Here is a 24,921-nt window from a genome sequence, read left to right as displayed (position 1 = left end):
TGGGAGTTGAAGTCCTCCAGGCTTAAAGGGGCCAAGGTGGGAGACCTCTGTTATGGAGGGTGGATCCGCATAGGCGTCTGTGCGGAGGGAATATGACGAAATCCGCGTTGTGGTTTCACCATGCAAAATTCCAGCCCGATGCGCTGCTCTCTGTACCGATCACTGTCGCGCCCGAGCCCTGAGGCTGATGAAACGGGCTGCCTATTTGCATTTCGATTGCTATTTCTCTTCCTCTCCCACTGAGTTTTTTCTCCGTTGGCAGATGATGCTCAGCCTGGCTGACACCTGCAGAGGAAAGTGGGCACAAGAAGGTTAAAGCAATTAAAGCACAACTATGTGTTGTTAAACCCACTTCTTTTAGCATGTGTTCCACTAAAATGGGCTGGACTGCATGGTTGTGGCTGACATTTTGATTTTTTCAACCTCCACGGATGACCCCTGATGATGCTGGCAGCAAGTGATTGTAGCTTGTATTGGAAATAGCCAAAATGGCATCCACCCCACCCCAGTAACTAAATAGTATAAAACAGAACCATGCAAAAGGAGAAAATCTGCAATGCATTCATTGTGGATATAATCAGCAAGACAAAAGTGGTTGTGTGTTTGGAATAGCAGCCAAAGCCAGTGCAACAGTTTGTTATCTGTAATAATACTGTCATTCATAGTATAGTATGTTATTAGGGTATGCAAAATAATAACACTTTCCCACAGAAACCTTCATTTTTCTATGCATTAGTTTGGCACAAAATATCCACTAAACATAAACATTCTAGGAACAATAATTCTTAACCAATAATACTATTTGTCCAGGGTCACTCTACTCTACTCTACTCTACTCTACTCTGGTGTGTGTGTATGTATGTGTATATATACACACTTATACTTTCTCATCAGAACTATAGCATCTTCCTGTGTACTGAGAAGATGCAATAGAAGACATGGATTTTGGTTTCTTTTGCATATTCATAGGCTCCTCAAACTGATTGGCTGTTCTTGATTTCCCTCATTCCCATCTGTGACTCTGATACAGTGATAAAGGGAGGTCTTTGTTGACAGCTCTGCCCTTTGTCATTTAACAGCAGGCTTCAGATTCTTTCAAAGCCAAGGAAGCCAAGGTGAGTGTTTTATGTCTGGGAACACAAGAAAAGGGATCAGTGTTGGGTAATCTATTGGTGGAAGGATGCTGTATATTTTCCCCTTCTTAGACGTTTGACTTTATATATTTGTAAATTCACCTATTTGTCATGCTTTTTCTTGTAAATTGGTTTTCGTTGTATTATTTTTATAACTAGTTCTGAGGTTAGCTTTGATCAAAGTTACTTTTCATCATGAGTGGCATCTTATTTGATGTGGCTCAAAACCTCATAACCAGATATTGAGAGGTTGTTTTGGCGAGAACATTAAACTGTAAAATGATTTATTGTTAAGTACTTGTACATTTGTCTTCATTCAGAGGAGTAAGCAAGGTATGGGAGTGCAAGTGATAATTCATAAAATTAATGTAGTTAATGAGCATAAATTAGGAGATTGAACTAATTTATGTCATATTCCAAAGTAGTCACATTCTTGGAATCCAATTCAGCAACAAGACTGCAGTATCTTACAGAAAAAGTACATAAAGGGATCCAGCAGATATGTACAGGTTGGGGGGGGACGACACCCAATAAACCTTTTTCATTTTAGAATAGTTTCAAGGATTGCAAAATGTCATCATAATACTGATGAGATCCAGCAATACTTTTCAGTGACATTTGAAACAGAAAAGTCAATATACTGTACAACCTAGACATGGATGAGGTCCAGTAAAACTAACTTTGAAACCTGATAAAATAGTGGCATTTGGGTCAAATATTCTTTGGTCTTGAAATTAGAGAAATTATCTGATATGGATCTTCTGCAGTTTGAAAGTGCTGCCAAGCTATCATTGTCAGCTGGATACTGACCTTAATAACTATGACCACCTATTGTTAATCTAGATTGGTATACAAGATCTGCCCATTTCTAGACAGGACACTGGGCTACAGGTAATTCCAACATTTTATATAATCTCAAGAGGGATGCTTTTATTATGGTCTGTGTTGCTGCTGTGAGGATTTACAGTGCAAAGAAAACATTAGCTGAGTTACTGGCTGACATTCCTTATTGTGCACATGTTGGATCTGTGCTAATAATCTACATGAGTGATCAGTATGCTATTAATTCAGCTTCAGCATATGGCGTAGTGGAGATAAAGATAGTCCAGCTTGATTCCTGGTGATATCAACGTAGCCATGAGTAGTCATGCTTTCTTCTGGATGTTTTTTGATTCTCACTCTAGTTTATAGTCCTGATATTCTCTAATAGTTTTTGATCCAAGTACTGATTACACTGGCCTCTGCTAAGCTTCTAAACTAACTCACAAATAGTTTATATTTACTTTATTATTGTTTCAACTTAATTAACAGAAAAGAAATATACGTGTGAATAATGCAAGATAATATCAACTTTACCCCATAAAAAGCAGGAAAAACATGCAAAATTACAAACAGTTCCCAAAAAATGATCACATTTTCTTCCTGTCCCATTTGTCAAAAACTAATCAAAACACAAAAGGGACAGAGAAACAATAAACGAAGTAAGACTAATTCAAATAGTACAATATCAACAATCTATTTTTGCACATCAGTTTTCAATATTGTACAGCTAGTCCTCGAGTTACAACTATTCCGTTAGTGAATGTTTGAAGTTACAAACTTCATTGAAAAAAGTAACTTCTGACTGTTTTTCAACTTATGATTGTTGCAGCAACCCCCCCCCCCCAATCATGTGATCAAAATTCAGGGACTTGGCTTCTGGCATATATTTGCGACAGATGTGCTATCCTGGGCTCATGTAATCAGTTTGCAACATTTTCAGCTGACTTCCGACAAGCAAAGTCAATGGGGAAGCCAGATTCACTTAACAAGCATGTTACTAATTTGACAACTACAGTGATTCACTTAACAATTATGGCAAAAAAAAGTTGTAAAATGGGGCAAAACTCACTTAACAACTGCCTGGTTTAACAAGAGAAAATTTGAGCTGTGTTGTGGTCATTAAGTGTAGGATTACCTGTATAATTTTTTTTACCAGATCCCATGATGTCCAAAATGTCCAGAAATCTTGGTACATTCCAAGAATATATATTCAAGAAGATAAATGATATAGTGAGAAATCAGTTAATCCTATGACACTGTGAACCTGATAGCAAAAGTTACTTTCTTCCTATTCATCTACAAGCCCCTCTTTAGGAATGTTTTAAACCTACTAACTTGGGCAAGATGTAACATTGATGTAACATTAAAATGTAGATTAGTGTGCTGTTTTTCTTGCACTGACTATTTTATTTGCAGAGTCCTCAATATCTGATAGTTTGTACACTGACAGTTAATCACACGTGTTTACAATACTAAACATATTTTACTCTTTCTTTGTGCTCCAGATTCCTGGCTAATTAAAGTATAAAAAACAAAGTCCCAAGGCACCTGTGCTCTCAAAAACAAAAGTTGTATCTCCCTCTACAATTGTCAGTGTCTTACTAGATATCAATTCTTTGTCCTAAAAGAAGAAAGAGATATGAATGTGAATAGCATTGCTAATCAATATAATTATATTCCTAGTTCTGTATGTGTAGATGGACAAAAAGGAGAGTTTTGTACTGAAGGAAATTATTCTTTTCTCCCTCCTTATTATGAATCTATTATATCACATCTTCTTAATCGGTCAGAATTAAATACTGAGCTAGATATAAGCTTTCTTCTCCCCTGCTCACAGAAAACTGAGCACCCATCTTCTAAGGAAGCTATTGCCATGAGTCCATTGCCTGCCTGTGGCTTTGGTAACACAAACCAATTCCACAATGAACAACTACAAGCTAAGAGGGCTAGAGTGGAAAATATTATCCAGGGAATGAGTATCATGCCAAACCCAGTAATGTCCGATACTCTGGGGGAACAGGATCACAATTTTGAGAAAGGAAAGGAAAGCAGTAGACAGAACAAGAGGAAGCAGAAACTTCCTCAACAGCAAAGTTTGCCAGGAATTTCCCTAACAAGACCTCATAGAAGCAGCATCTCAGCAGAAGAATTCCTTCAGGTGAAGAAAGAGCTCCATGCTTTGCAACATCAGCTGAAGCAACTTGCGGAGAGGTTTCTTCAACACGGTGAGGAAAATGATTCTGATCCAAGCCAAGAAAGTATAGAGAGAACTATAGGCTTGTTGAAGAAGTACGGTGGAAAGACAGACACCAACAGTCAAGTGTTGTGTTACGACCAGCATAAAGATTATTTATGGAAAAGCACACCCAGAGTAAGAGACCTTGTGCTGTCAGAGAAAGAAGAAAGAGGCATTCAAAATTTGGAAGAAAAAACACTTTCAGAAATATTAAAACAAGAATTAACCCAAGTAATGATACACGCTGTAGATTCTGTTTTGAAAAAGATCTTGCCTAAATCATCGGGCCTTCCATCTCATTTGCCCAATAATTCCATAGGGACAGCTCTTGGAAGAAATATACCCAGTAAGTGGCTTCCTAAGATCACTTCTCCTAAAGGTCCTATATCATTAATCACAGAAAAACCTCCAGGCTTTCCTATTCATTCCATCCATACAAAAACGGAGAGAAAACCTTGCCAGGCACCAGAGAATTACCCCTTGATCTTGACCTCTGAAGTTCAAGAAAATGGCGTTCTTAGTCAAATGCTATTCTGTGGTCAAAAAGGCCATTGGGAGAGTCCTCCTCCAAGAATGGTATCTCCTGAGTCTTCAGAAGTGCCATGGCAACCAATCAAACCATCAGGCATGAAACAACAGTATCCACCTCGCTTGGAAAGTTTGGCTTCTCTTCCTTCTACAAATGCAGTGTTTGCTGAAATGCATGCCATGGTGGATGGAGTGTACTTCTCAGCAAGAAATATATCCTTTAGGGGTCTTTAAAACATCTTTGCATTTAGGGTAGGAGAGACAGCTTGCATGTAGCTCATTAGTACCCATTTAATATTCCCCAAACATTTCTGAAGTGGCTAGAGTCCATTTTTCCTGTCAGTTTGAATCAAACAAGGACTTTGTTTGTCCCATTTTGTTCCCCTTAAAAAAGTGACATTGCACAAAAAAGATTGGGCCTATTTTTGCCAATGGGTAAGGGACAAAAAGGGGCAAGACTTGAGACATTGTTCCCTTTGGAACCTCCAAAAACATTTTGAAATGTTTTATTTTTGCCTATAGCCACATTCCTTTAGTTGCCATTTGCCAAACAAATTAATGGTACATTACTTATAAGAAAGATGCCTGAATGCTATTACCTTCAACTGAAGCCTGAATGGTGCTATTTCCTTCTACTCCGTAAAATGAATTTAAATGCCTGCTTAAAATAAAAGCTGCCACTAGATAGAAATGTTACACAATACTGGAATATACCCAAGGGGTACTTTTATGACAATGAGTTAACTGATTTCTACTTTTATCAATCAGGTGAAGCATAACATCAAAAATAGGTCTCTGTTGCTAGTCCCCATTGCATGGGATTAAGATAATATTTCCATTATAGTAGCACTATTGGGCATCTTTATGTTCTGGCAGGGACATCACCCTTTAGGTGCTAATCTGTATTTTGGTGCTAATCTGTATTTCTTCACATGTCTTCCAAGATGACATCTTAGATTTTTTCCCCTCAAAATCCCACTTGATAACATTGCTATTGTATTGATACACATCAGTAGAAAGGAATCTCATGGGGACAACATGTAGCATTTATTGGGCTGTGTGCAGAGTATCTGATTTGTGGAGTACAGTAAAATCTGAAGCACACTGGACTTTCAAGTAGCATCTGCTCCTGGAAACACTTTAAAGCAAAAAAAATGTTTTCTTAGGCTTGCATGAGAGCTGTCTGTAGCTGATTTCTAATTGCAGAAAAAGTTGTTTTTAATGTAAGGCATTCCCAATAGATGCTACACATCCTGTCCTATGCATCTAGATAGTTGTACAGCCCCAAGTTGGGCAAATATTTTTTCCTTGACTCCAGATTAAATCCACGAAGCATTGACCCCAGGCCATCTGAAAAAGGCTAAACTGATGTTCTTCTTCTCACGCTATCCCACATCTTCCCTGTTGAAAGCTTATTTTCTAGATATACAGGTAAGCTTAACTTTAATGTATTTCATTGCTAACAAGATTCTCCAAAATCCTCTTTAGCAGAGCATGGATGCTTGTGAAAACTGGAAAGATAAGCTAAGATGATGTAAAAATTAAGTACCAATCATATTATGCCCAAGTGTGTACAAAATACTTGCAGATTGACACTGTACACATGACCTTTGTTTAAAAACTTGTTCAGAAACTATTTGAACCTATATAAGCACCAATAAAGTGATACTTATGACCTCCTCGAAGTTCTGGCTGTTGCAATATCCCTCATGTGATTGCAATTGGCTCATGATTATGAAATTGTAGCATCCTGTGGTCATGTGATCACTTCTGCAACCATCTCTCTCAGCTTCCTACAACCAAAGTCAATGGGGAAGCCAGCAGAAAGTTTCAAGTGATGACAATCCAGAGTGATTTGCTTAATGATGGCAAGCCAAAGAGCTGGAATTTCTGCCAATAAGTGCACAATCATGTGACATCACACTTTATTACCATTTCTTAGTAATGGAAATTTCAGGCCCAATTACTTCATTATGAAAGGACTACCTATGTAGGGAATGTTTTTGGTGCATACAGATATAATACAATGTAGTGTCCAGAGGAAACAGAAGTTAGCATATGTTATTTATAACATTACTAGCTGATAACCCGACGTTGCCCGGGTATTTATTTATCCCAATCCTACATTAGACAGGAAAATCCTGTAGTTGGGACTCACTCTGTTGTACTGTCTCTCGCGCAGCATTGCAAGTCTTCTATTCCTCTCCTTGGGAGTTTATTGTCTATGCTGGTATTTCATTTTTTTATTGCACTTGGCCAATTGCCTGACGTTTCCTTGGAGGGCTGAGAGGGAGTCCCCTTGTGGAGTACTGGAATACTGTGAAGCTGTTACCATGGCAAGTCCACTGTGCTGTACAGTAGAAGTCATTTTAAGGCACCTCCCCGAGGGGTGTTAGGGGTGTCTTACCCCCACAGTATTTGTTTTCAGAGGGCAAGTCATCTGTGTACCAAGTTTGGTTGAAATTGCTTGAGGTGTTCCAGAGTTATGCTGGAACACACACACACACATTTATATATATAGATAGATAAATTGCTCTTTTTTAACAGTTAACTGCTCTTTTTAACAGTTTACTCGCTGTATCACCTCCCAGCTCATCAAGTGGTTTAGCAATTTCCGTGAATTTTATTACATCCAGATGGAAAAATTTGCAAGGCAAGCTGTCTTGGAAGGAATTACAGAATTCAGCGATCTTATTGTTACCAGGGACTCTGAGCTCTTCCGGATCCTTAATGTCCATTACAACAAAGGCAATGATTTTGAGGTAAGACTATATTTGAATAGTGTAGAAAAAGCACAGTCCACAATCTCTTCAAATCAGAATACCACAGAGATCACTTTAGCTTACCATTATTATTTATTATGAATCTAATTAAGGAATCCCTGCATCTAAAAAACTTGTGATCCTAGTTACATTGTACTATTTAGAGACTTAAAGTGTTGAAATACTACCTGAATTATCTAATAATAACAGATGTTTCTATTCCAAATACATTCAATGAGGTAACAATAGTAGCTGCTTAAATTATAACCACATCATGTGGTGTAAATACTTGAGCAGTTGTTCACACATATACAGTGTTCTCTATGCTTGTCCTGCTACTGTCGAATACACAGCCCTGCCTGAAGGCATACTGGATTCCTGTCATATTTGATTAAGGAGAAGCTCAACACTATGTATGTTTTTGTTATTCTGAGGATGGATTTTTATATTTATGTTTTTACATTGTTAATCATATAAAGTTTTTTAGAGAACAGGAATACAATAATTGGAATAATTAAGATACTCTGAATGGATGAATCCCTGCTTGGTAGGATCCAATTCTGATGTTAAACCATAAATGGCTAGAGGAAGAATGTTTTAGGACCAAGAATTGACAACTTATCAGTTATGGTATAAAATTAATGGTACCTTGGGGAACATAGTAGTTTCTAGGAAAATTGCAGTGCAATAGTTTTGCTAAAATGAAGCTGATTGTTGACCATACAGGTGTCAAATTAATAAACTTTTCCTAAACTTTTCATTCTATCTTTACAGGTTCCTGATGGTTTCTTGGATGTTGCCAGTCTGACCCTTCAGAAGTTCTTTAGTGCTGTCAGAGCAGGGCAGGATTTGGATCCTTCCTGGAAAAAAACAATTTACAAAATAATTTCCAAACTTGATAGTGAGATCCCAGATATATTTAAATCCTCTAACTGCCCTAAGGAATTCACCCAAGATTAATGTACAATGATCATGGAATATGACTGAAATGATTCTACATTTACTAATGTGTAAGTTTTGACTGTATACTAACCCAACAGTTTCTCTGAATCATCAGAGAAAGCATGATCAGTATTCTAATATTCTATAAATATATGAAAGGGACATTTTGGGACTGTCTACAGAAAGGTTTTCTGGTGTATCCTTAGTTGTATGTTTTATTACTTATTTATTAAACTATGTAAGCAAACATATAGCTGCCCATCTGCCAAAAGGAACACTCTGCAGCAACAGAATATAGTACCATACACTAAAAAAGATGATGAGACTCCAATAAAAGTTGCAATCATTTATCCACCATCTTCATTTACTCCACCACTGGATCCATCCTTCTTCAGTACCTGATGCCAAGACTCGGGAGGCTGCAGTTGCACACTAGGTTCCCTTGTGAAACAAGGCAACGTTACAAAGGCCCCAGAAATACTGAATTTACAGTTGTTTCTAACTATAAATAACCGGGCATAAGATTTATGCAGAGTGCAATTTGGTCAATTCACCTCAGTCCATGCAAAGCAAGGATTGGGTTATAAACAAGATTAGAAAGAGTTCACACCATTGGAAATCAGCAACCAGCTATATTGTTTTACTTTTCAGCACAATCAGTAAAATCATAATTTAGCAGGCAGTCCGCGGAACACCGGAAAATCCAAGGAGGCGGGTATACGGCCTCCGCAGAAAGCCAGGCGAGCGAGGCAGCGCCCAGCCCACACTGTCCACGCGGCGAAGGGTCGACAAAGAGGAGGAGCTCCGCGGGGCGTATGCAGATGAGGCACCGGCGCCGTGCATTGTGGGGAAGCGGCAAGCGCGGCGCACGGAGGATCGCGGGTGTGTGTGCCCCCGCGGCCTCCCCTCGCGGTGTTCTCAGCAAGTTACCGTATGTTAAAAGCGTGTTCGGGAGGACCTGGGCTTCGTAGCATGGGCCACCGTGATATGAAGTGAGTGTAGCGGTGGTGGGAAGGGGTCCCGGCGCGAAGCAAAGCATACTTACCTGGCAGGAGAGATACCTTGATCACGAAGGAGGTTTTCCCAGGGTGAGGCTCATCCATTGCACTCCGGGTGTGCTGACCCCTGCGATTTCCCCAAATGCGGGAAACTCGACTGCATAATTTGTGGTAGTGGGGGACTGCGTTCGCGCTTTCCCCTGATTTCTCTGGTTAAAGAATAGAATTATGGTAGTTTTCTATTGACGCTCTTCATATAACGTTTTTTTAACTTCGTCATGTTAGTTGCGAAGTCATGTCCGACCCATTGCGACATCTTGGACAAAGTTCCTCCGGGCCTTCCTATTCTACCATCTTCTCGAGTCCAATTAAGCTCACGCCTGTTGCTTCAGTGGACTCCATCATTGACCTCAATCATTCCCAGCATTAGACTCTTCTCCAGTGAGACCTTCCTTCTCATTAGGTGGCCAAAGTATTTGAATTCACGGAGCTTCATTATGAGGGGTGACAAATGTAAGAGTGGAAAACTTTATAAAGAACGTTTCCCAGTTCTGCTGTGTGCTACCTTAACTGGAGAGAAGCTAAAACCTTTGGTGATTGGTAAATTGGCAAAGCCACACTCATTCCAGAACCTGCGGCCCAAAGACCTTCCCATCACCTGGAAATGTAACTAATCTCTATGGATGATTTGGTGCCCTATTTGAGGAGTGTTCACCAAGAAATAAGAAATGGTCCGTTCTCCTTGTAGTGAACAATTGTCCTAAAGTCCCCAAGTGAATCATCTTATTTCCTCCAAACAATAGATCAAAAATTCAACCTCTCAACCAAGGCATTATCAAAACATTCAAAATGCACTATAAAGCCCAGCTTTTACAGTGGGTCATTGCTAAAACAAAAACCTATGGTCCATCTGCAGAAGCAACTTTCCAATCAGTATCGATCGTGGAAAATGCTGGAAGCAATTGATGAAGCAGAACTAGTGAGGGCGACACAAAAATTCAATTTTGGCAGAAATAATTAAAAAATACTTAAATAACTTTATTCATCCAGATCAAAATGGATTTCTGCCAAAGAGACAAATCAAAGACAATATGAGAGTAATTCTGGACACTTTGGAATATTATGAGGCACATCCCGAAAAGCAAATGGCTTTGATATTCTTAGTTGCGCAAAACGCATTTGATAATGTGAATTGGAGATTCATGATATTATTATTGGAACAGATGGGTTTCGCCAGAAAATTTATCCAAGCAATAGAAGCCATATACTATAAGCAAACGGCAAAGGTAATGATAGAGGGAGAATTCACAGATTTATCAATATAAGAAAAGGTACAAGACAAGGATGCCCACTATCACCTTTGCTATTTGTATTAACTTTGGAAGTGTTGAATAGAAATATTAGAGATGATAAAAGTATAAAAGGAATGAAATCCAAAAAGGAAGAATTTAAATTGCAAGCCTTTGCGGATGATTTGGCCTTTATTTTTGAAGACCCTTTAGAAACAGCTCCAAAATTATTGGAAAAGATATATATGCTGAGGTGGCTGGTTTGAAAATAAACAAAGATAAAACAAAGATTTTGACAAAGAATATGCTACTAAGACAAAGAGAAGAACTGGCAGACCTATTGAAAATTCAAGTCACGAATAAGGTTAAGTATTTGGGGATACATTTGACACCAAGATGTAGTACATTAAAAGAGAACAATTACATTAAACTTAAAACAACAGATAGCGTTATATTTGATGAAATGGGAAAATCTACAATTGTCATTAATAGGGAGAATCTCAACAATCAAAATGAATATCCTACCCAGAATCTTATACTTGTTTCAAACAATACCAATTAGGCTTGGAAAAGACTATTTTGAAGATTTAAATAAAATTGTGTTGAAGTATATATGGCAAGGCAAGAAAGCGAGAATAAAGTTGAAACTTCTACAAGATGCTAGAATTAGAGGAGGATTTGGTTTGCCTAATTGGGAGTTGTACTATCAAGCTGCACATTTGATGTGGGCCAAGGAATGGATAACATTAAGACTAGATTGTTGACACTAGAAGGACATGATTTGTTGTTGGGTTGGCATGCTTTTCTATGGTATAAGGGAACTAAAACACAGGGCTATTTTAGAAGACATCATATACAGGAGTCTTTGTGGTTAAATTGGGAGAAGATTAAAAGACAATGTTATTTGAAAATGCCAGTTTAGTTATCGACTATTGAAGCATTTTCCTATCCTATAATATATAAGAAGGAACAAACAGATATGGGGAAATATTGGATGAAAAGGGTGAACTTAAATCGATGCAAAATTTAGAGGAACAAGGTATAAAGATGAATTGGTTTTCATATGCGCAAATACATTCAAGGTATGATGAAGATTTTAAAACAGAAGGATTCTATGATAAATTGACTGATTTAGATAAGATTTTGACAGGTACTGATGAAAAGGTGATTAAAAAATTATATGGTTATTTATTGGAAATTAAACTAGAGGAAGAACAAGTTAAAGAAACTATCATTGCTTGGGGGAAGAATTTTGGATATGGGATTGATTTAGAGAAATGGCAAAAATTGTGGTCTCAAAATTATAAAATGACAATGTCAACAGCATATAAAGAAAATTTATATAAGATGTTTTACAGGTGGCTTCCCCCCCCCCACAAGAATAGCAAGAATGTTCAAGAATAAATCCGAAAAATGTTGGAAATATCAGATACCTGGCTCATACTACCATATGTGGTGGAGTTGTGAGGACGCTAGAAAATATTGGACTAAAATTCGCATGTGGTTGGAAAAAATGACAAAGAAACACATAGACTTGAAACCAGAGATTTTTTTATTGGGAATTTTACCTGACACATATAGTAAAGATTTGAAATACCTGATTGTAAATGTATTAACAGCGGCTAGGATTGTATTTGCTAAAAATCGGAAAAATGAGAAAATACCATTGCAGGAGGAAATCATTAAGAAAATATTGGAATGTGCTGAAATGAGTAGATTGACATTTGAAATTAGAGAACAAGAAAATTATAGTTATCTCGCAAAGAATGAATGAGTAAAATTATAGTCAAATGATTGTTTAATAGTAATACTAGGGTATTTAATCTTTGATAATATGAGTTACGCAATGTAACTGTAATTGAGATTACAAAATGGGTGCACAAAAAATTGGTAAACCACAAAAAATTGGTAAACCAATCGACACAGTGCTTGTATATTTATGAAAGAAAGCTGGATGTTTTTGTTTTGTTTGTCCTTAAAAACCAATAAAATTGTTTTCAAAAAAAAATTGCTATGGGTAAACACCCCACACTAAAACGTTTTTTTCAGAATGATCAAACTACACCTAGATGTATTGATTTTGTTTGTTACAGTATTGTATGATTCTCCTGTGTTCCATATAATAAAATGAGGCCCTATATGCACACAACCACCATCGTACTTTGACCACTTTAACACTCAAGTCGCACTATCACTTGTATTTCCAATGAACTCCAAGCAAGACAAAAATGTTGTATAATGATTAGCAGTAAAAAACTACCATAATTCTATTCTTTAACCAGAGAAATCAGGGGAAAGCGCGAACGCAGTCCCCCACTACCACAAATTATGCAGTCGAGTTTCCCGCATTTGGGGAAATCGCAGGGGTCAGCACACCCGGAGTGCAATGGATGAGCCTCACCCTGGGAAAACCTCCTTCGTGATCAAGGTATCTCCCCTGCCAGGTAAGTATGCTTTGCTTCGCGCCGGGACCCCTTCCCACCACCGCTACACTCACTTCATATCACGGTGGCCCATGCTACGACGCCCAGGTCCTCCCGAACACGCTTGTCACATACGGTAACTTGCTGAGAACACCGCGAGGGGAGGCCGCGGGGGCACACATACACCCGCGATCCTCCGTGCGCCGCGCTTGCCGCTTCCCCACAATGCACGGCGCCGGTGCCTCATCTGCATACGGCCCGCGGAGCTCCTCCTCTTTGTCGACCCTTCGCCGCGTGGACAGTGTGGGCTGGGCGCTGCCTCGCTCGCCTGGCTTTCTGCGGAGGCCGTATACCCGCCTCCTTGGATTTTCCGGTGTTCCGCGGACTGCCTGCTAAGTTGTGGTTTTACTGATTGTGCTGAAAAGTAAAACAATATAGCTGGTTGCTGATTTCCAATGGTGTGAACTCTTTCTAATCTTGTTTATAATCCAGTCCTTGCTTTGCATGGACTGAGGTGAATTGACCAAATTGCACTCTGCATAATAAATCTTATGCCCGGTTATTTACAGTTAGAAATAACTGTAAATTCAGTATTTCTGGGGCCTTTGTAACGGTTTAACGGTGCTGCTACCTTTCCTGCCTTGCTTCAGTTAACCGGATAGACGCCCTGGATGGATGAAGCGTTGATCAATTAAGACGAGGAAAAAAGCTCCTCGGAGGGTGTGATGGGTGGAAGTGCCAGGCCGTTTGGAGAAGTTATTCTGTCTCCCCCTGGGAAGGAGTGACGTTAAAGGCTACAGAGAAGCCTGTTCTTGTCCCGAAATGTATAGTCTCGGGGTGCAGCTATTTAATAAAGCATTTTCACCTCCAATGTTCCGGTGTCCCCCAAAATAGGGCTTGTGCATGTGTAAACATTTAACCTGAACAGCAGGGACAGAGAATTAATGGATACAGAACATTTCTGTCCCCAGCAACCTAAAATTAATAAGGATACCAGTGCATGCAAAATTGATGTTTGTGCAGGTAAGATTATCACCCTTGCTGCAAAACCAAAACCAAGCATTTAATAGTGAGTGCCATATCATCTGCACTAATCAAACAGGTGGCAAGAAAGTAGGGGCAGGAAGGCACAACACAGGTTTTGTAGACAGTAAACACAGTGCCAGACAAAGAGATCTCCAGTGACTATACAAATCCACAAAGTTTGGGGAACAAACAGGGCGAACTCGAACTACGAATACATGAAGGTAGATATATGATATCGTTGGAATAACAAGAAACTTGGTGGGATGAAACTGGGCATGGCTAGTCTAGTGAAGAGAAGGACCAGGGGAGACAGGATAGCAGTCTTTCAATATTTCAGGGGCTGCCAGAGAGAGAGGGGTCAAGCTATTTTCTAAAGCACCTGTAAGCCAGACAAGGAATAATGGATGGAAACTGAACAAGGAGAGATTTAACCTGGAAATAAGAAGAAACTTTCTGACAGAACAATCAACCAATGGAACAGCTTGCCCTCAGAAGTTGTGGGAACGCCATCACTTGAGACTTTCAAGAAGAGGATGGACTGTCATTTGTCAGAAATGGTATAGTCTCCCGCTTGGCGGGTGGTGGTGGTGTTGGACTAGATAAACTACAAGGTCCCTTCCAACTCTGATTATCTGTTGTGTCAAATACTAGCCTATGGGATGTGCAAGGGTGGGTATAAACTTCCTTGTTTTGAGATTGCTTTATTCACATGTAGGTTACCTGCAACTAGTCCTCATAGAGGAGTGGGGTCAGGGCAGGTCTTGTGCATGGAACCGTTAAAGGGAATCCCTGGGAAATTCATTTCGTCCGCTTTTCTTGGCAGCAGAAAGTGGAGTGAAACTGGCTTGCTACTTCTTTGCTAACCAGGGAGGAATTCCACTCCTGATAATGGCCGTGGAGAATTTTCTATGGTTATTACTTGAACTCTTGCCTGTTTCAGCAAACTCTGCTGTCCTTCAATTGGGACATTTTATTTACTTGTATCAGTCTTGACAACTTATCCTGTGAGCACTTTATTTTCTGTTCCTGATATCTTCTGCTATCAAAGGAAAGCCACCCACCCAGGGGAGGGCTGTATTGGCTGCTGCTGCTGAAAGCAGTAGGAGCTGAGTTGTCCTCAGGTTGCACATCATTTCATTTATTTAATGGATTTCTAAGGCTGCTCGTGTATACAATTAACTTTTCATTGTCCTGTTTCACAAAGCTTGATCTTTGCATTGGTTTTTCATAGGTATTTTTAAAACTTAATTGGCATTTGAATGTTGTTGCTCAATCCAACACAATAGTACATAAACACATTGTTGCTTGTTGTAGACAGGAATTCTGCAATTGGACAAGAAGATGTAAAGTGCTTTCCTTTTTAGTTTTTCTAGAGCCAAGCTGAAATGTCATTGATGAAAAATCTAAAATCTCCCTAGTGGGTCACAGGCCAACTTGATTGGTGGCAACCTATATAGATAATCCTCAAATTACAACAGTTCATTTAGTGAACATTCAAAGTTACAAAGGCACTGAAAAAAGTGGCGATTGTTTTTCACTTACAACCGTTGCAGCATCCTCATGGTCACATGATCAAAATTTGGATGCTTGGCAACTGACTCATTTATGACCGTTGTAGTGTCCCTGGGTCATGTGGCCACAAACAAAATCAGTGGTAGAGCCAGATTCACTTAATGGTGTTACTTCATGGCTTGGGACCAGGTTATCTGAGGGAACGTCTCTTTCCGGTCATATCTACCCGACGCATTAGAGCGGGGAGGCAGGGAATGCTCTGGGTCTCATCCCTGAGGGAGATACACCTGGTGGGACCCAGAAGAAGGGCCTTCTCCGTGGTGGCTCCCTCTCTCTGGAATATCAGAGATTAGAATGGACCCCTCTCTAATATTCATCCGAAAGGCACTGAAGACCTGATTCTGCCAGCGGGCCTGGGGAACCCAGAGCAGGATGGAGCCCATCAAATGGCTCATGTGATCTGCTGTCGTCGGGGCGTGGGTGGGTGGGTGGGAGTTGGGGGTGTGTGATTTCCCTCCCCCCCCAGATTTTGTTCTATTGTACTTTATTAATTTATTTGATTATTTTTGTTAGTTTTTATTTATTTATTTAATTTTAAATATGGTTTTACTTTCTGTAAGCCACCTTGAGTCGCCATGGGCGAATAGGCGGCAATATACATTCAATCAATCAATCAATAAATATTAACTTAATAATCACAATGATTCACTTAACAAATGTTTCACTTAGCAACAGAAATTTTGGGCTCAATCATGCTCATAAGTCAAGGATATCTGTAATTATATCTTTTATACTACAAGGCCTGTCAATTATGCCAAAGCATTTTATTTTAAACAAAGATGACATCTATTTTATTCCCTATGGGCTGTATACAAGTAACTGTTTTTGCTGTCTAGTTTCAATTACTAGGTTTGCTCTGGCTGTTATTTATGCATTGGTGCTTGAATAAGATCTAGTGTTCTGCAAGTATTGCCTACCTAAATTAGGATTTCTGCCAATCCTCTCCTGCTTACTCTGTTTAAATTATGAATTAATTCGCAATTTGCTGGGCTACTAGTTTCATTCAAAATTGTGTTCTCTTTAATGTCTTGTCGTGAAGCTGTTTTATTTTCTATGTAAAAGATTTCAGGTCTTTCATCTAACGATGGCACAAACTAACTAGCAGTTCCTGGCAGATGCCTGCTCCATTTATGGGTTCCCTTTGCCATTCTTTATGCAGTCAAGTCACAAATGTTGTGTAATGAAATGGTTCAGATTTCATAGAAGAGACAGAAATAACAAGGACAGCTATTCAAAAATTTGATTCAGAGTTTTGATTAGAAGTTAATTGAAGTTGAATAACATGCCTCCAAGTGATCTAGGGTTTAGCTAAGTGATTTACATTGTCTTACTATGTACCAAGTAGAAATTGTCTTCTCTTTGTATGCTGCCAATATTAGAAGACTGTTATGGATTAATTGATTGTCATTAATTTCAGAAAATAAATCCCATAACAGAACAACAAATATATTTCAAATCTTTTTATTCTTTTTTTATATAACGTATGCTTATACAACATATATTCTTACAAAATTTTACTACATTTTAAAAAGTACATGAAGAATACTGTAGTGTGGGTCTGCTTGCATGTCTCCAATTCTCAGGGGACTACAGGTATAGTCAAGAATTCTTTGTTGAGTTCCACAGAAATACAATGTTGATTTACAATTCAGTATGAGCCTTTCAAAAATAACACTAATTACTTTGTTCAAAAAGCTATCAGTTTCCTTGTGTGCATAAAAAAAACATTCATGGAGGTAAGTATTGCAGAACTACAGGTTTTAAACAACCATTTTGCAGGTGGATCTAGGACAACTCGGCAAGGCCAGCTTGGCACGGCCAGCTCACCACTGCCAAGTCACCAACTCACTGTTGCTAAGTTGCCACAGGACAACTCCACACGGCCAACTCACCATGGGGACAACTTGCTATGAGCATCTGGAGGGAGAGCCAGGAGGGCAGGCAAGCAAGTGGCTTGGCAGAGTGCAGAGAGGCAATTGGCGCTTTCCCATTTTCACAACCCCCACTGCCACCTCTAAGCTCCAGGCCAAAGAGGCCAGGGATGGAAGTGGTGGGTAGGCAGCAGGGAGCCGGTGGCACCCCATTTTCACACATCCCATAGCTGCTGCCATCCCTGGCCTCTCTGACCCACAGCTTGGTGCAGTGGTGGCAGGGGTTGTGAAAACGGGATGCCCCTGGTCACCTGCCCACCCAAACCACCAACGCTGCAGTCCCAGGCCTCTTAGACTTGGAGATCAGTGGCGGCAGTGGCTGGCATGAAAATGGGCAGCTCCTGGTTACTGCCATCATTCTGTGCTCTGCCCATCAGCTTGCTTGCCTGCCTGGCTCTCCTCCTGGCCGCCTGCAGTGAGTAGTCCATGCAGTGAGTTGGCCATGAGGCAAGTTGGCCATGTGGAGTTGCCCTGCAGCAACTTAGAGGCGATGAGTTGGTAGAGGGGACTTAGTAGTGGTGAGCTCACCACGCTGAGTTGTCTCATTCCGCTTGCAGGTATCCCATATCAGATATTGCAAAGGATTCTCTACATAATGTTCTCCCTTTTTTCCCTTTTGCTTTGTCAAGTTTTATGCAACAACCAAAGCTTTCTTAATTCGTAATAGAAACAAATGTATTTGTAGGGAAAATAATCTTCCCGTTGATGGAGGTTTTGCCACATTCATTTTTATTTTTAAGGGAGTTAAATGAATCATATTAATTTTTTATATACAATAAATATAATCAGTTGCTTTCAGGAAGAAAAAAAAATGCATCACCCAATAAATTAGTACATTGATTTTTTTAAAAAATAACAACAATTGGGATATGGTTAACTTAAGGAAATAAAGCAAAATCATGTTCCAGTTGAACATTTTTCATTTCAATAATAAATTAAGAAATTCCTAGTTTTTCAATGTATGGATGCAAAGTACTTGCTGCAATACTGTTTACTTTCAGCAATCATGTTCTGAATTTTAACTGTTGGGAATTGGCTTAGGACCCAATTATCTAGTCACTGTGTATAAGGATGGACGGTCAAAGCTTGAAAATAATTCGTTATTGCAGAGGAGGCATGTATTGGTCTCAGCTGATATTTCAGAAACCATAATTGCTTTAGCTGATAGATGCTACCTGCTTGGACGTTTCAGGACTTACCTGTATGTCAGCATTTTGAGATCAGTTATTTTCAGACTTACAGCATATATTCCACATGGATTTTACTTGTATAGGGATTTTACTAGCAGCACTTTTGGAGAGAATGGATGAACTGGTATGGTATTTTCAATTATCATAACATGGACAAGGCTTTTTTCAGCATTATCTCAGTAACTAAATATTATAGTGTTGTCACTATGAATTAGAATTCTATGCAAAGTTCCAAGCAAAATTACATGGATGATGAAATACTTCAGACAGTTTTATATTCTACAAAGATTAATACAATTTAGAATATATACAATATTGAAATGTCATTATATATTATATTAACATTTGTTGGCATGTGAAAAAACACACATTTTATCTTTTCCTGAACTATATCACTTTTATTTTTATTTATTCAATTTATATATTCATGACTGGGTGGCTTATAATTAAAGCATAAACTGTACAAATTAAAAACAACCAAACAATTAAAAGCCATACAGTGCAATACTTTTAAAGGAGTGTCTGAAAACTTCACCAAAATGCATCACCATGTCTCAGGTGAACAAAATAAAGCATACCATGGAAGTGCAGTATAAAAAAGCTACAATACTTTCATGAAGCCATACAGACCAGATATAAAAATAATAACGGTTCTAGAGAGTACTAAGCACCACATTGCATATCAACCTATCTATAGCCATTTGGAAATGTGTGAAGCGTAAGTGTCACAGCCTGTAAAGCACTGGACACATTTGCCAGAAATCACGCTACTCACAGTGAAGAGAAACACGATGATAAGGTTTAATGTAGGCTTTCCAGATGACATTCAGTAGTAACAGTAACAAAGATTTGTTCAAAGTCAGCGTTGAGACCAATCTCCTCTCCATGCTGACCTTATACCCTCCTTCCCCCAATTAACACAGCATAACCCTGTAATTCAGTCCATACACCCCAATTAACACAATAACTTTGTCAATACAGCCACACTCCCCAATTGATGTATAACAACCCTATCATTACACCTACTCACCCTGCAATCATCCTCACATGCCTCCACCCTGTGCCTAATCGCTCCCTCTACACTCCAACCCTGCCTTAAAGATACAATTCTCTAACCCTGCCTTAAAGATACAAGTCCGTCTTTAGATCAACCTGCAGCAGCCGGCACGGCACGGCTCCACTCCTTCCTCCAGCAAGACCCCAGCAGGGAATCTGAACACTGCAGGAACCGCTGGGGACGCACAGGGTGCCGGGGAAGCGTAGAACGCCAACCTGAAGGCAAAACGCAACAGCCGGGCAAACAGCCGCAACGCCGCCTCCGCTCCGCACAGCAGGATGTCGGAAAGGAGGGATACAACTGGAACGGAGCTCCGCACCTCAAGATGTTGACGGGACTGGAGCCCGACAATAAGAAGGTAGAAACATCTTGAGTATCTTAGAACTAAGCCATTAGAACAGTAGATTAAAACAAGTTTATTGAATTGTGATTAGGAATTTAAAGGGAATTGATAAATGAAGCACAAGGGTTACATGTTTCAGATGCGTCTGATATTTCAACAGACCTGCCTAAAGCATTTTGTACAGGACATACAATCATTTCACAACTTGAAAATTATAAAGGGCAAAAAAAGGTTTGCTAGATTTGCATGAATTAAAACATGTCTATTCTTAATGTAATAGAGCCAAATTCCACAATAGAAAAAATTAACATGCATAAAATGGATACAGTGATCAAGTCTTAGGACAAAAAGAATACTTCTTACCTTTAGAACAGTACTGTGATAGGTGACTTCTAAACAGCTGCAGTGGAATTAAAAGTCTTGTGAACATCCAGGAAAATTTATTGTTCTCTAGAGAGAAAGTTTGTGAGAATCAACAGAGGATCTACCTGATTCAGTTTTACTCCCTGTACAAAATAATGAAATTCATTGGAGGACTTCATTCACTTTCTCACATGCAAGCATACAGAGCTAGAATGAAGCAGATAAAAATTAATAAACAATATAACAATATAAACATATAAATAATATAAACTATAAAATATAATAAACAAATAATATAAAAAAATAAAATTAATAAAGATTAATCCTTGAAGAGAAACTATAAATTCTCATACCAACAGGTTACATTTTTGTAAACTTACCAAATCACATTTTGCTCCCAGCCCCTCCAACTTGCTTGTCTTACGTGGGGTGACTATGGATCAGCTCAGAGCAGACAATGACAAACTAGCCCAGCAGGTGGCTCTCTTGACTGCGGTTGCGCAGATGCAAGTTGTTTGGCCACGCCGCAAATGCCCAGTAGCGGTACCGGATAAATTTGATGGCTCACTGGCCCAATTTCTAGCATTTTGGGGGCAGTGCCAGCTTTATATGAGCCTTCAGCCGGAGGACTTCCCCACTGACTGGGATAAGGTGGGGTTTTTGATTAGCCTGTTGTTGGGGTCTGCAGTGTGTTGGGCAACGCCCCTGTTGACCCAGCTCAAACAGTTGTTGGATAATTATGCCGAGTTTTGTCGTCAGTTAAGGGCCATGTTTGAAGACCCTGTTCAGGCCCAAACGGCAAACTGGTGATTGAGAGAATTGAGGTTGGGAGAGGCTTGCTGAATTCCGGGTGGTTGCCCAGGACCTGCAATGGAATGATGCAGCACTGATGGACCAGTTCCAGGAAGGCCTGTCATCAGAGCTCCTGGATGAGCTGGCACTCCTCCCACTCTGCAGGAGCTCATGCATCTGTGCCTTTGCATCAACACCAGGCTTCAGCATCGACAGGTGCAATGATGGACAGAGGTCGCATCTGTTCCCATTAAGATGGTACCACTGTCGGTAGTGCCTCTGGATGAGCCTATGGAGTTGGGGGCTGCCTGACCTCACCTGACCCAAGCCGAAAAGGATTGGCATCACTGCAAAGATCTATGCCTGTATTGCAGCAGCCAAGGCCATTTGGCGGCAAAGTGTCCCACTAAGGCAGGGGTCCCCAACCACCGGTCCGTGGACTGGTACCGGTCCGTGGAACAAATCCTACCGGGCCGCTGGTTTGCTGGGCGCCGCCATCTTGTTTTGATGAAAAAGTGCTTCCAGTGAGCTTTTCTGGGTAGCTTTTCCAGCACAGCTGATGCCGGTACCGGGCCGCGGCATAAAAAAGGTTGGGGACCACTGCACTAAGGCACCCAAAGCAGCAACATCAGCAGTGGCGGAAAATGGGCAGCATCTGACCTACGGGGTTCTGTAGGTCGGGCTCGAGTGGCATCAAGCCAGCCATCACCACAGTTGTCCTTTGTGAAGTACCTCGTGCTGACAGCAAGTGTGTTCGTGCCTGGTCAGGGAGCGGTGGAGATCCAGGCCTTGGTGGACTCAGGGGCCATGGCCAATTTCATGGACATGCACTTTGCCATGCATTGGTCCATTCCCCAGCAGCAGGTGTCACCACCGGTATTGGTAGAAACAATTGATGGTCGGCCCCTTTGTTCGGGACCTGTGGTTGTTGCAACCAAACCCCTTCACATGCGTATTGGGCAGCATGTGGAGGAAGCCATGTTCTACATTGCTGCAGTACTTTACTTTCTGGTGGTGCTGGGATTGGAGTGGTTACAGGCCTATGATCTGCAGATTGTCTGGTCATCTAGAGCAGTGCAGTTCCCTGGCAAGAAGTTTGCCACTCATTGCCTGAACACCTATGTGGCTATGCCTGTGGATGTGGATCTACCTGCAGAATTGGTGGACTATGCTGACATGTTTGGGGAAAAGGAGGCAGATCAGTTGCCCCCACATCGGTTGTATGACTATCTGATTGACTTGCTGCCCGATGCTAAATTACCAGTGGGTCGGATATACACTCTGTTGGAACCGGAGCTGGCTGCGGGACTTTGCAGGACTTTATTGAGAAGACTCTCTGGAAAGGGTTTATCTGCCTTCTATCTCCCCATTGACTTTGTCAAGAAGAAGTCGGGGGAGCTGTGCCTGTGCTATGATTATCGCAAGTTGAATGCAATCACAGTACAGAACCTGTGGAAACCTCCACAGTGGGTCAAAGATGTGCAGCAACTGTTGGGGTTCACAAACTATTCCCGCACATTTATTCCCCACTTTGCTGCCTTGACTGCTCCCCTTTCTAATCTGCTCAAGAAAGGGGAGAAGTTCCATTGGGTTGCTAAGGAGCAGGAAGCCTTCAATGCCCTGAAGGCCGCCTTTGCCTCTGAAACACCCTGATCCATTCCAGCCGTTCGTGGTGGAAACTGATGCCTCTGATGTGGCCATTGGGGCAGTGCTCCTCCAGGCCTATGCCCCTGCAGGTACCTTGTTCCCATATGCCCATTATTCACGCAAGCTGTCAAGTCAGGAGCATTATTATCTGATATGGGACAAGGAGCTATTGGTGGTTAAGGTTGCTTTTGAGACATGGCAGCACCATCTGGAAAGGGCTCACCACCAGGTCGAGGTTTGGACGGACCATTGCAACTTAGAACACTTATGACACTGAGCCAGTGTCAGGTGCGATGGTCACTGTTTTTTGCCTGATTTGATTTTCAGGTGACCTATGTTCCAAGTGGGTGGAATCAGCAGCAGAATCCATTTGTGGCAGCTCGTCGTCAAAAATTGGATGGGGACAGGAGACGGGAGGCTCCTTGGGCATATACATGGGATGTGTTGTGTTCTGGGATCACATCTACGTGCCTGGAAGTCCTCTTTGTGGCCTTATTCTACACTAATGACAGCATGGCAGCAGGACACTTTGAGGTCTTGCACCTCATTTCTAGGACGTTTTGGTGGCCGTGACTCCGCCATAATATGTTGTGATATGTGGCGTCATGTGGGATCTGTCAACAGGCCAAGTATGCTCTGGGTGTGCCCCCGGGTCTCTTGAGGCCACCACCCATGCCAGAAAAACCCTGGAGTGCGGTCTCATTGGACTTCATAGCTGTGTTGCCCCCATCAAAGGGCGCCACAACATTTTGGTGGTGGTGGACATGCTGACCAAAATGCCCCATTTTATTCCATGTGCGGGTCTTCCTACGGCAAGGGCGATGGCCCAGTTATATATCTCCCATGTATTCTGATTGCATGGGCTACCGGACCAAATAGTGTCGGACTGGGGGGGTTCAATTTATGGCATGCTTTTGGCAGACCCTATTCACAGAACTGCAGGTACAGGCATGTCTGTCATCCACTCATCACCCCGAAACTGACGGGGGTATAGTGAGAGTGAATGCTATCTTAGAGCAGAACCTCGGCTGTTTCAGCAATACCCACCAAGACAATTGGGTGGAGGTGCTGGCTGTGGCAGAATTTGTTTATAATAATGCCCAGCATGCATCCACCCACGTGTCCCCATTCTTCACCAGATATGGCTTTCATCCACGGCTCTTCCCTTTGGCCCTGACTCCCCGGTTCCGGCATTGGATATGTTCCTGCAAGAGCTGAAAGATGTGCACCACATGGTCCATCACCAACTACAAGGAGGCTACACATGCTTTGCATTATCATGATGTACTGCCTTTAGCTGTAAGCAATTGAGTTTGGCTCTCTACACCAGGTCCCCAATCTTTTGGACCTCAAGGACCACCAAACTCATAATTTTAAATCCCGGGGATCACTAATATGAATTTTGACTGACGGTGGCTTGCTGACGTTGGTGGGTGGGAGAGAGAGAGATCTGATCTAACCTCTCTCCCTCCCTCCCTCCCTCTCTCACACATACACAAACACACAGAGGCAGGGGTGGGATTCAAATTTTTTAACTGGTTCTGTGGGCGTGGCCTAATTTGTGGGTGTGGATTGGTCATCATGTGACTGGCTGGGCATGGTTTGTATGTAAATATTATATATATAATATTTATATTATATATATATATATATATATATATATATATATATATATATATACACAATTTTTTATAAAAAAAGAGCAACTTTTATCCAAAATCACGCAAAGCAGGCAGGCAGATTGAGTTGCTCATAGAAGGGGCGTTGGTACTTACCTGCTACGCCCATTCTCTTTGAACTGTGAAGAGCATCCAGTAGTGGGGAGGTGCTCCAGTGTCTTCCTAGTCAGGCTGGGCTTAATTATTAG

General features: G+C 40.9%; 1 protein-coding gene and 2 non-coding genes across 3 annotated transcripts; 2 read left to right on the top strand and 1 right to left on the bottom strand.

Moving 5' to 3' along the window:
- Nucleotides 1-52: 52 nt before the first annotated feature.
- On the top strand, nt 53-8,595 carry PROX2 (prospero homeobox 2). The gene is made up of 5 exons (XM_087962665.1): nt 53-1,115; nt 3,461-4,945; nt 6,041-6,150; nt 7,287-7,481; nt 8,256-8,595. Exons 2-5 carry the CDS (start codon nt 3,595-3,597, stop codon nt 8,439-8,441), a joined length of 1,842 nt encoding a protein of 613 aa, XP_087818791.1. The 5' UTR covers nt 53-1,115; nt 3,461-3,594; the 3' UTR covers nt 8,442-8,595.
- An 865-nt stretch (nt 8,596-9,460) lies between these two features.
- LOC113410168 (U1 spliceosomal RNA) lies at nt 9,461-9,624 on the top strand. The gene has a single exon (XR_003370635.2). It is a non-coding gene; the product is annotated as a U1 spliceosomal RNA (small nuclear RNA).
- A 3,374-nt stretch (nt 9,625-12,998) lies between these two features.
- LOC113410170 (U1 spliceosomal RNA) lies at nt 12,999-13,162 on the bottom strand. Its single transcript, XR_003370636.1, has one exon. It is a non-coding gene; the product is annotated as a U1 spliceosomal RNA (small nuclear RNA).
- Nucleotides 13,163-24,921: the final 11,759 nt, after the last annotated feature.

This window comes from Notechis scutatus, chromosome 1 (assembly GCF_049901735.1).
Source record: "Notechis scutatus isolate UNSWTSFEM ecotype Mainland chromosome 1, rNotScu1.2, whole genome shotgun sequence".
Taxonomy (NCBI): Eukaryota; Metazoa; Chordata; class Lepidosauria; order Squamata; family Elapidae; genus Notechis; species Notechis scutatus.
The sequence above is the reverse complement of the archived record's forward strand: the minus strand, read 5'-3'. Positions and strand labels throughout refer to the sequence as shown.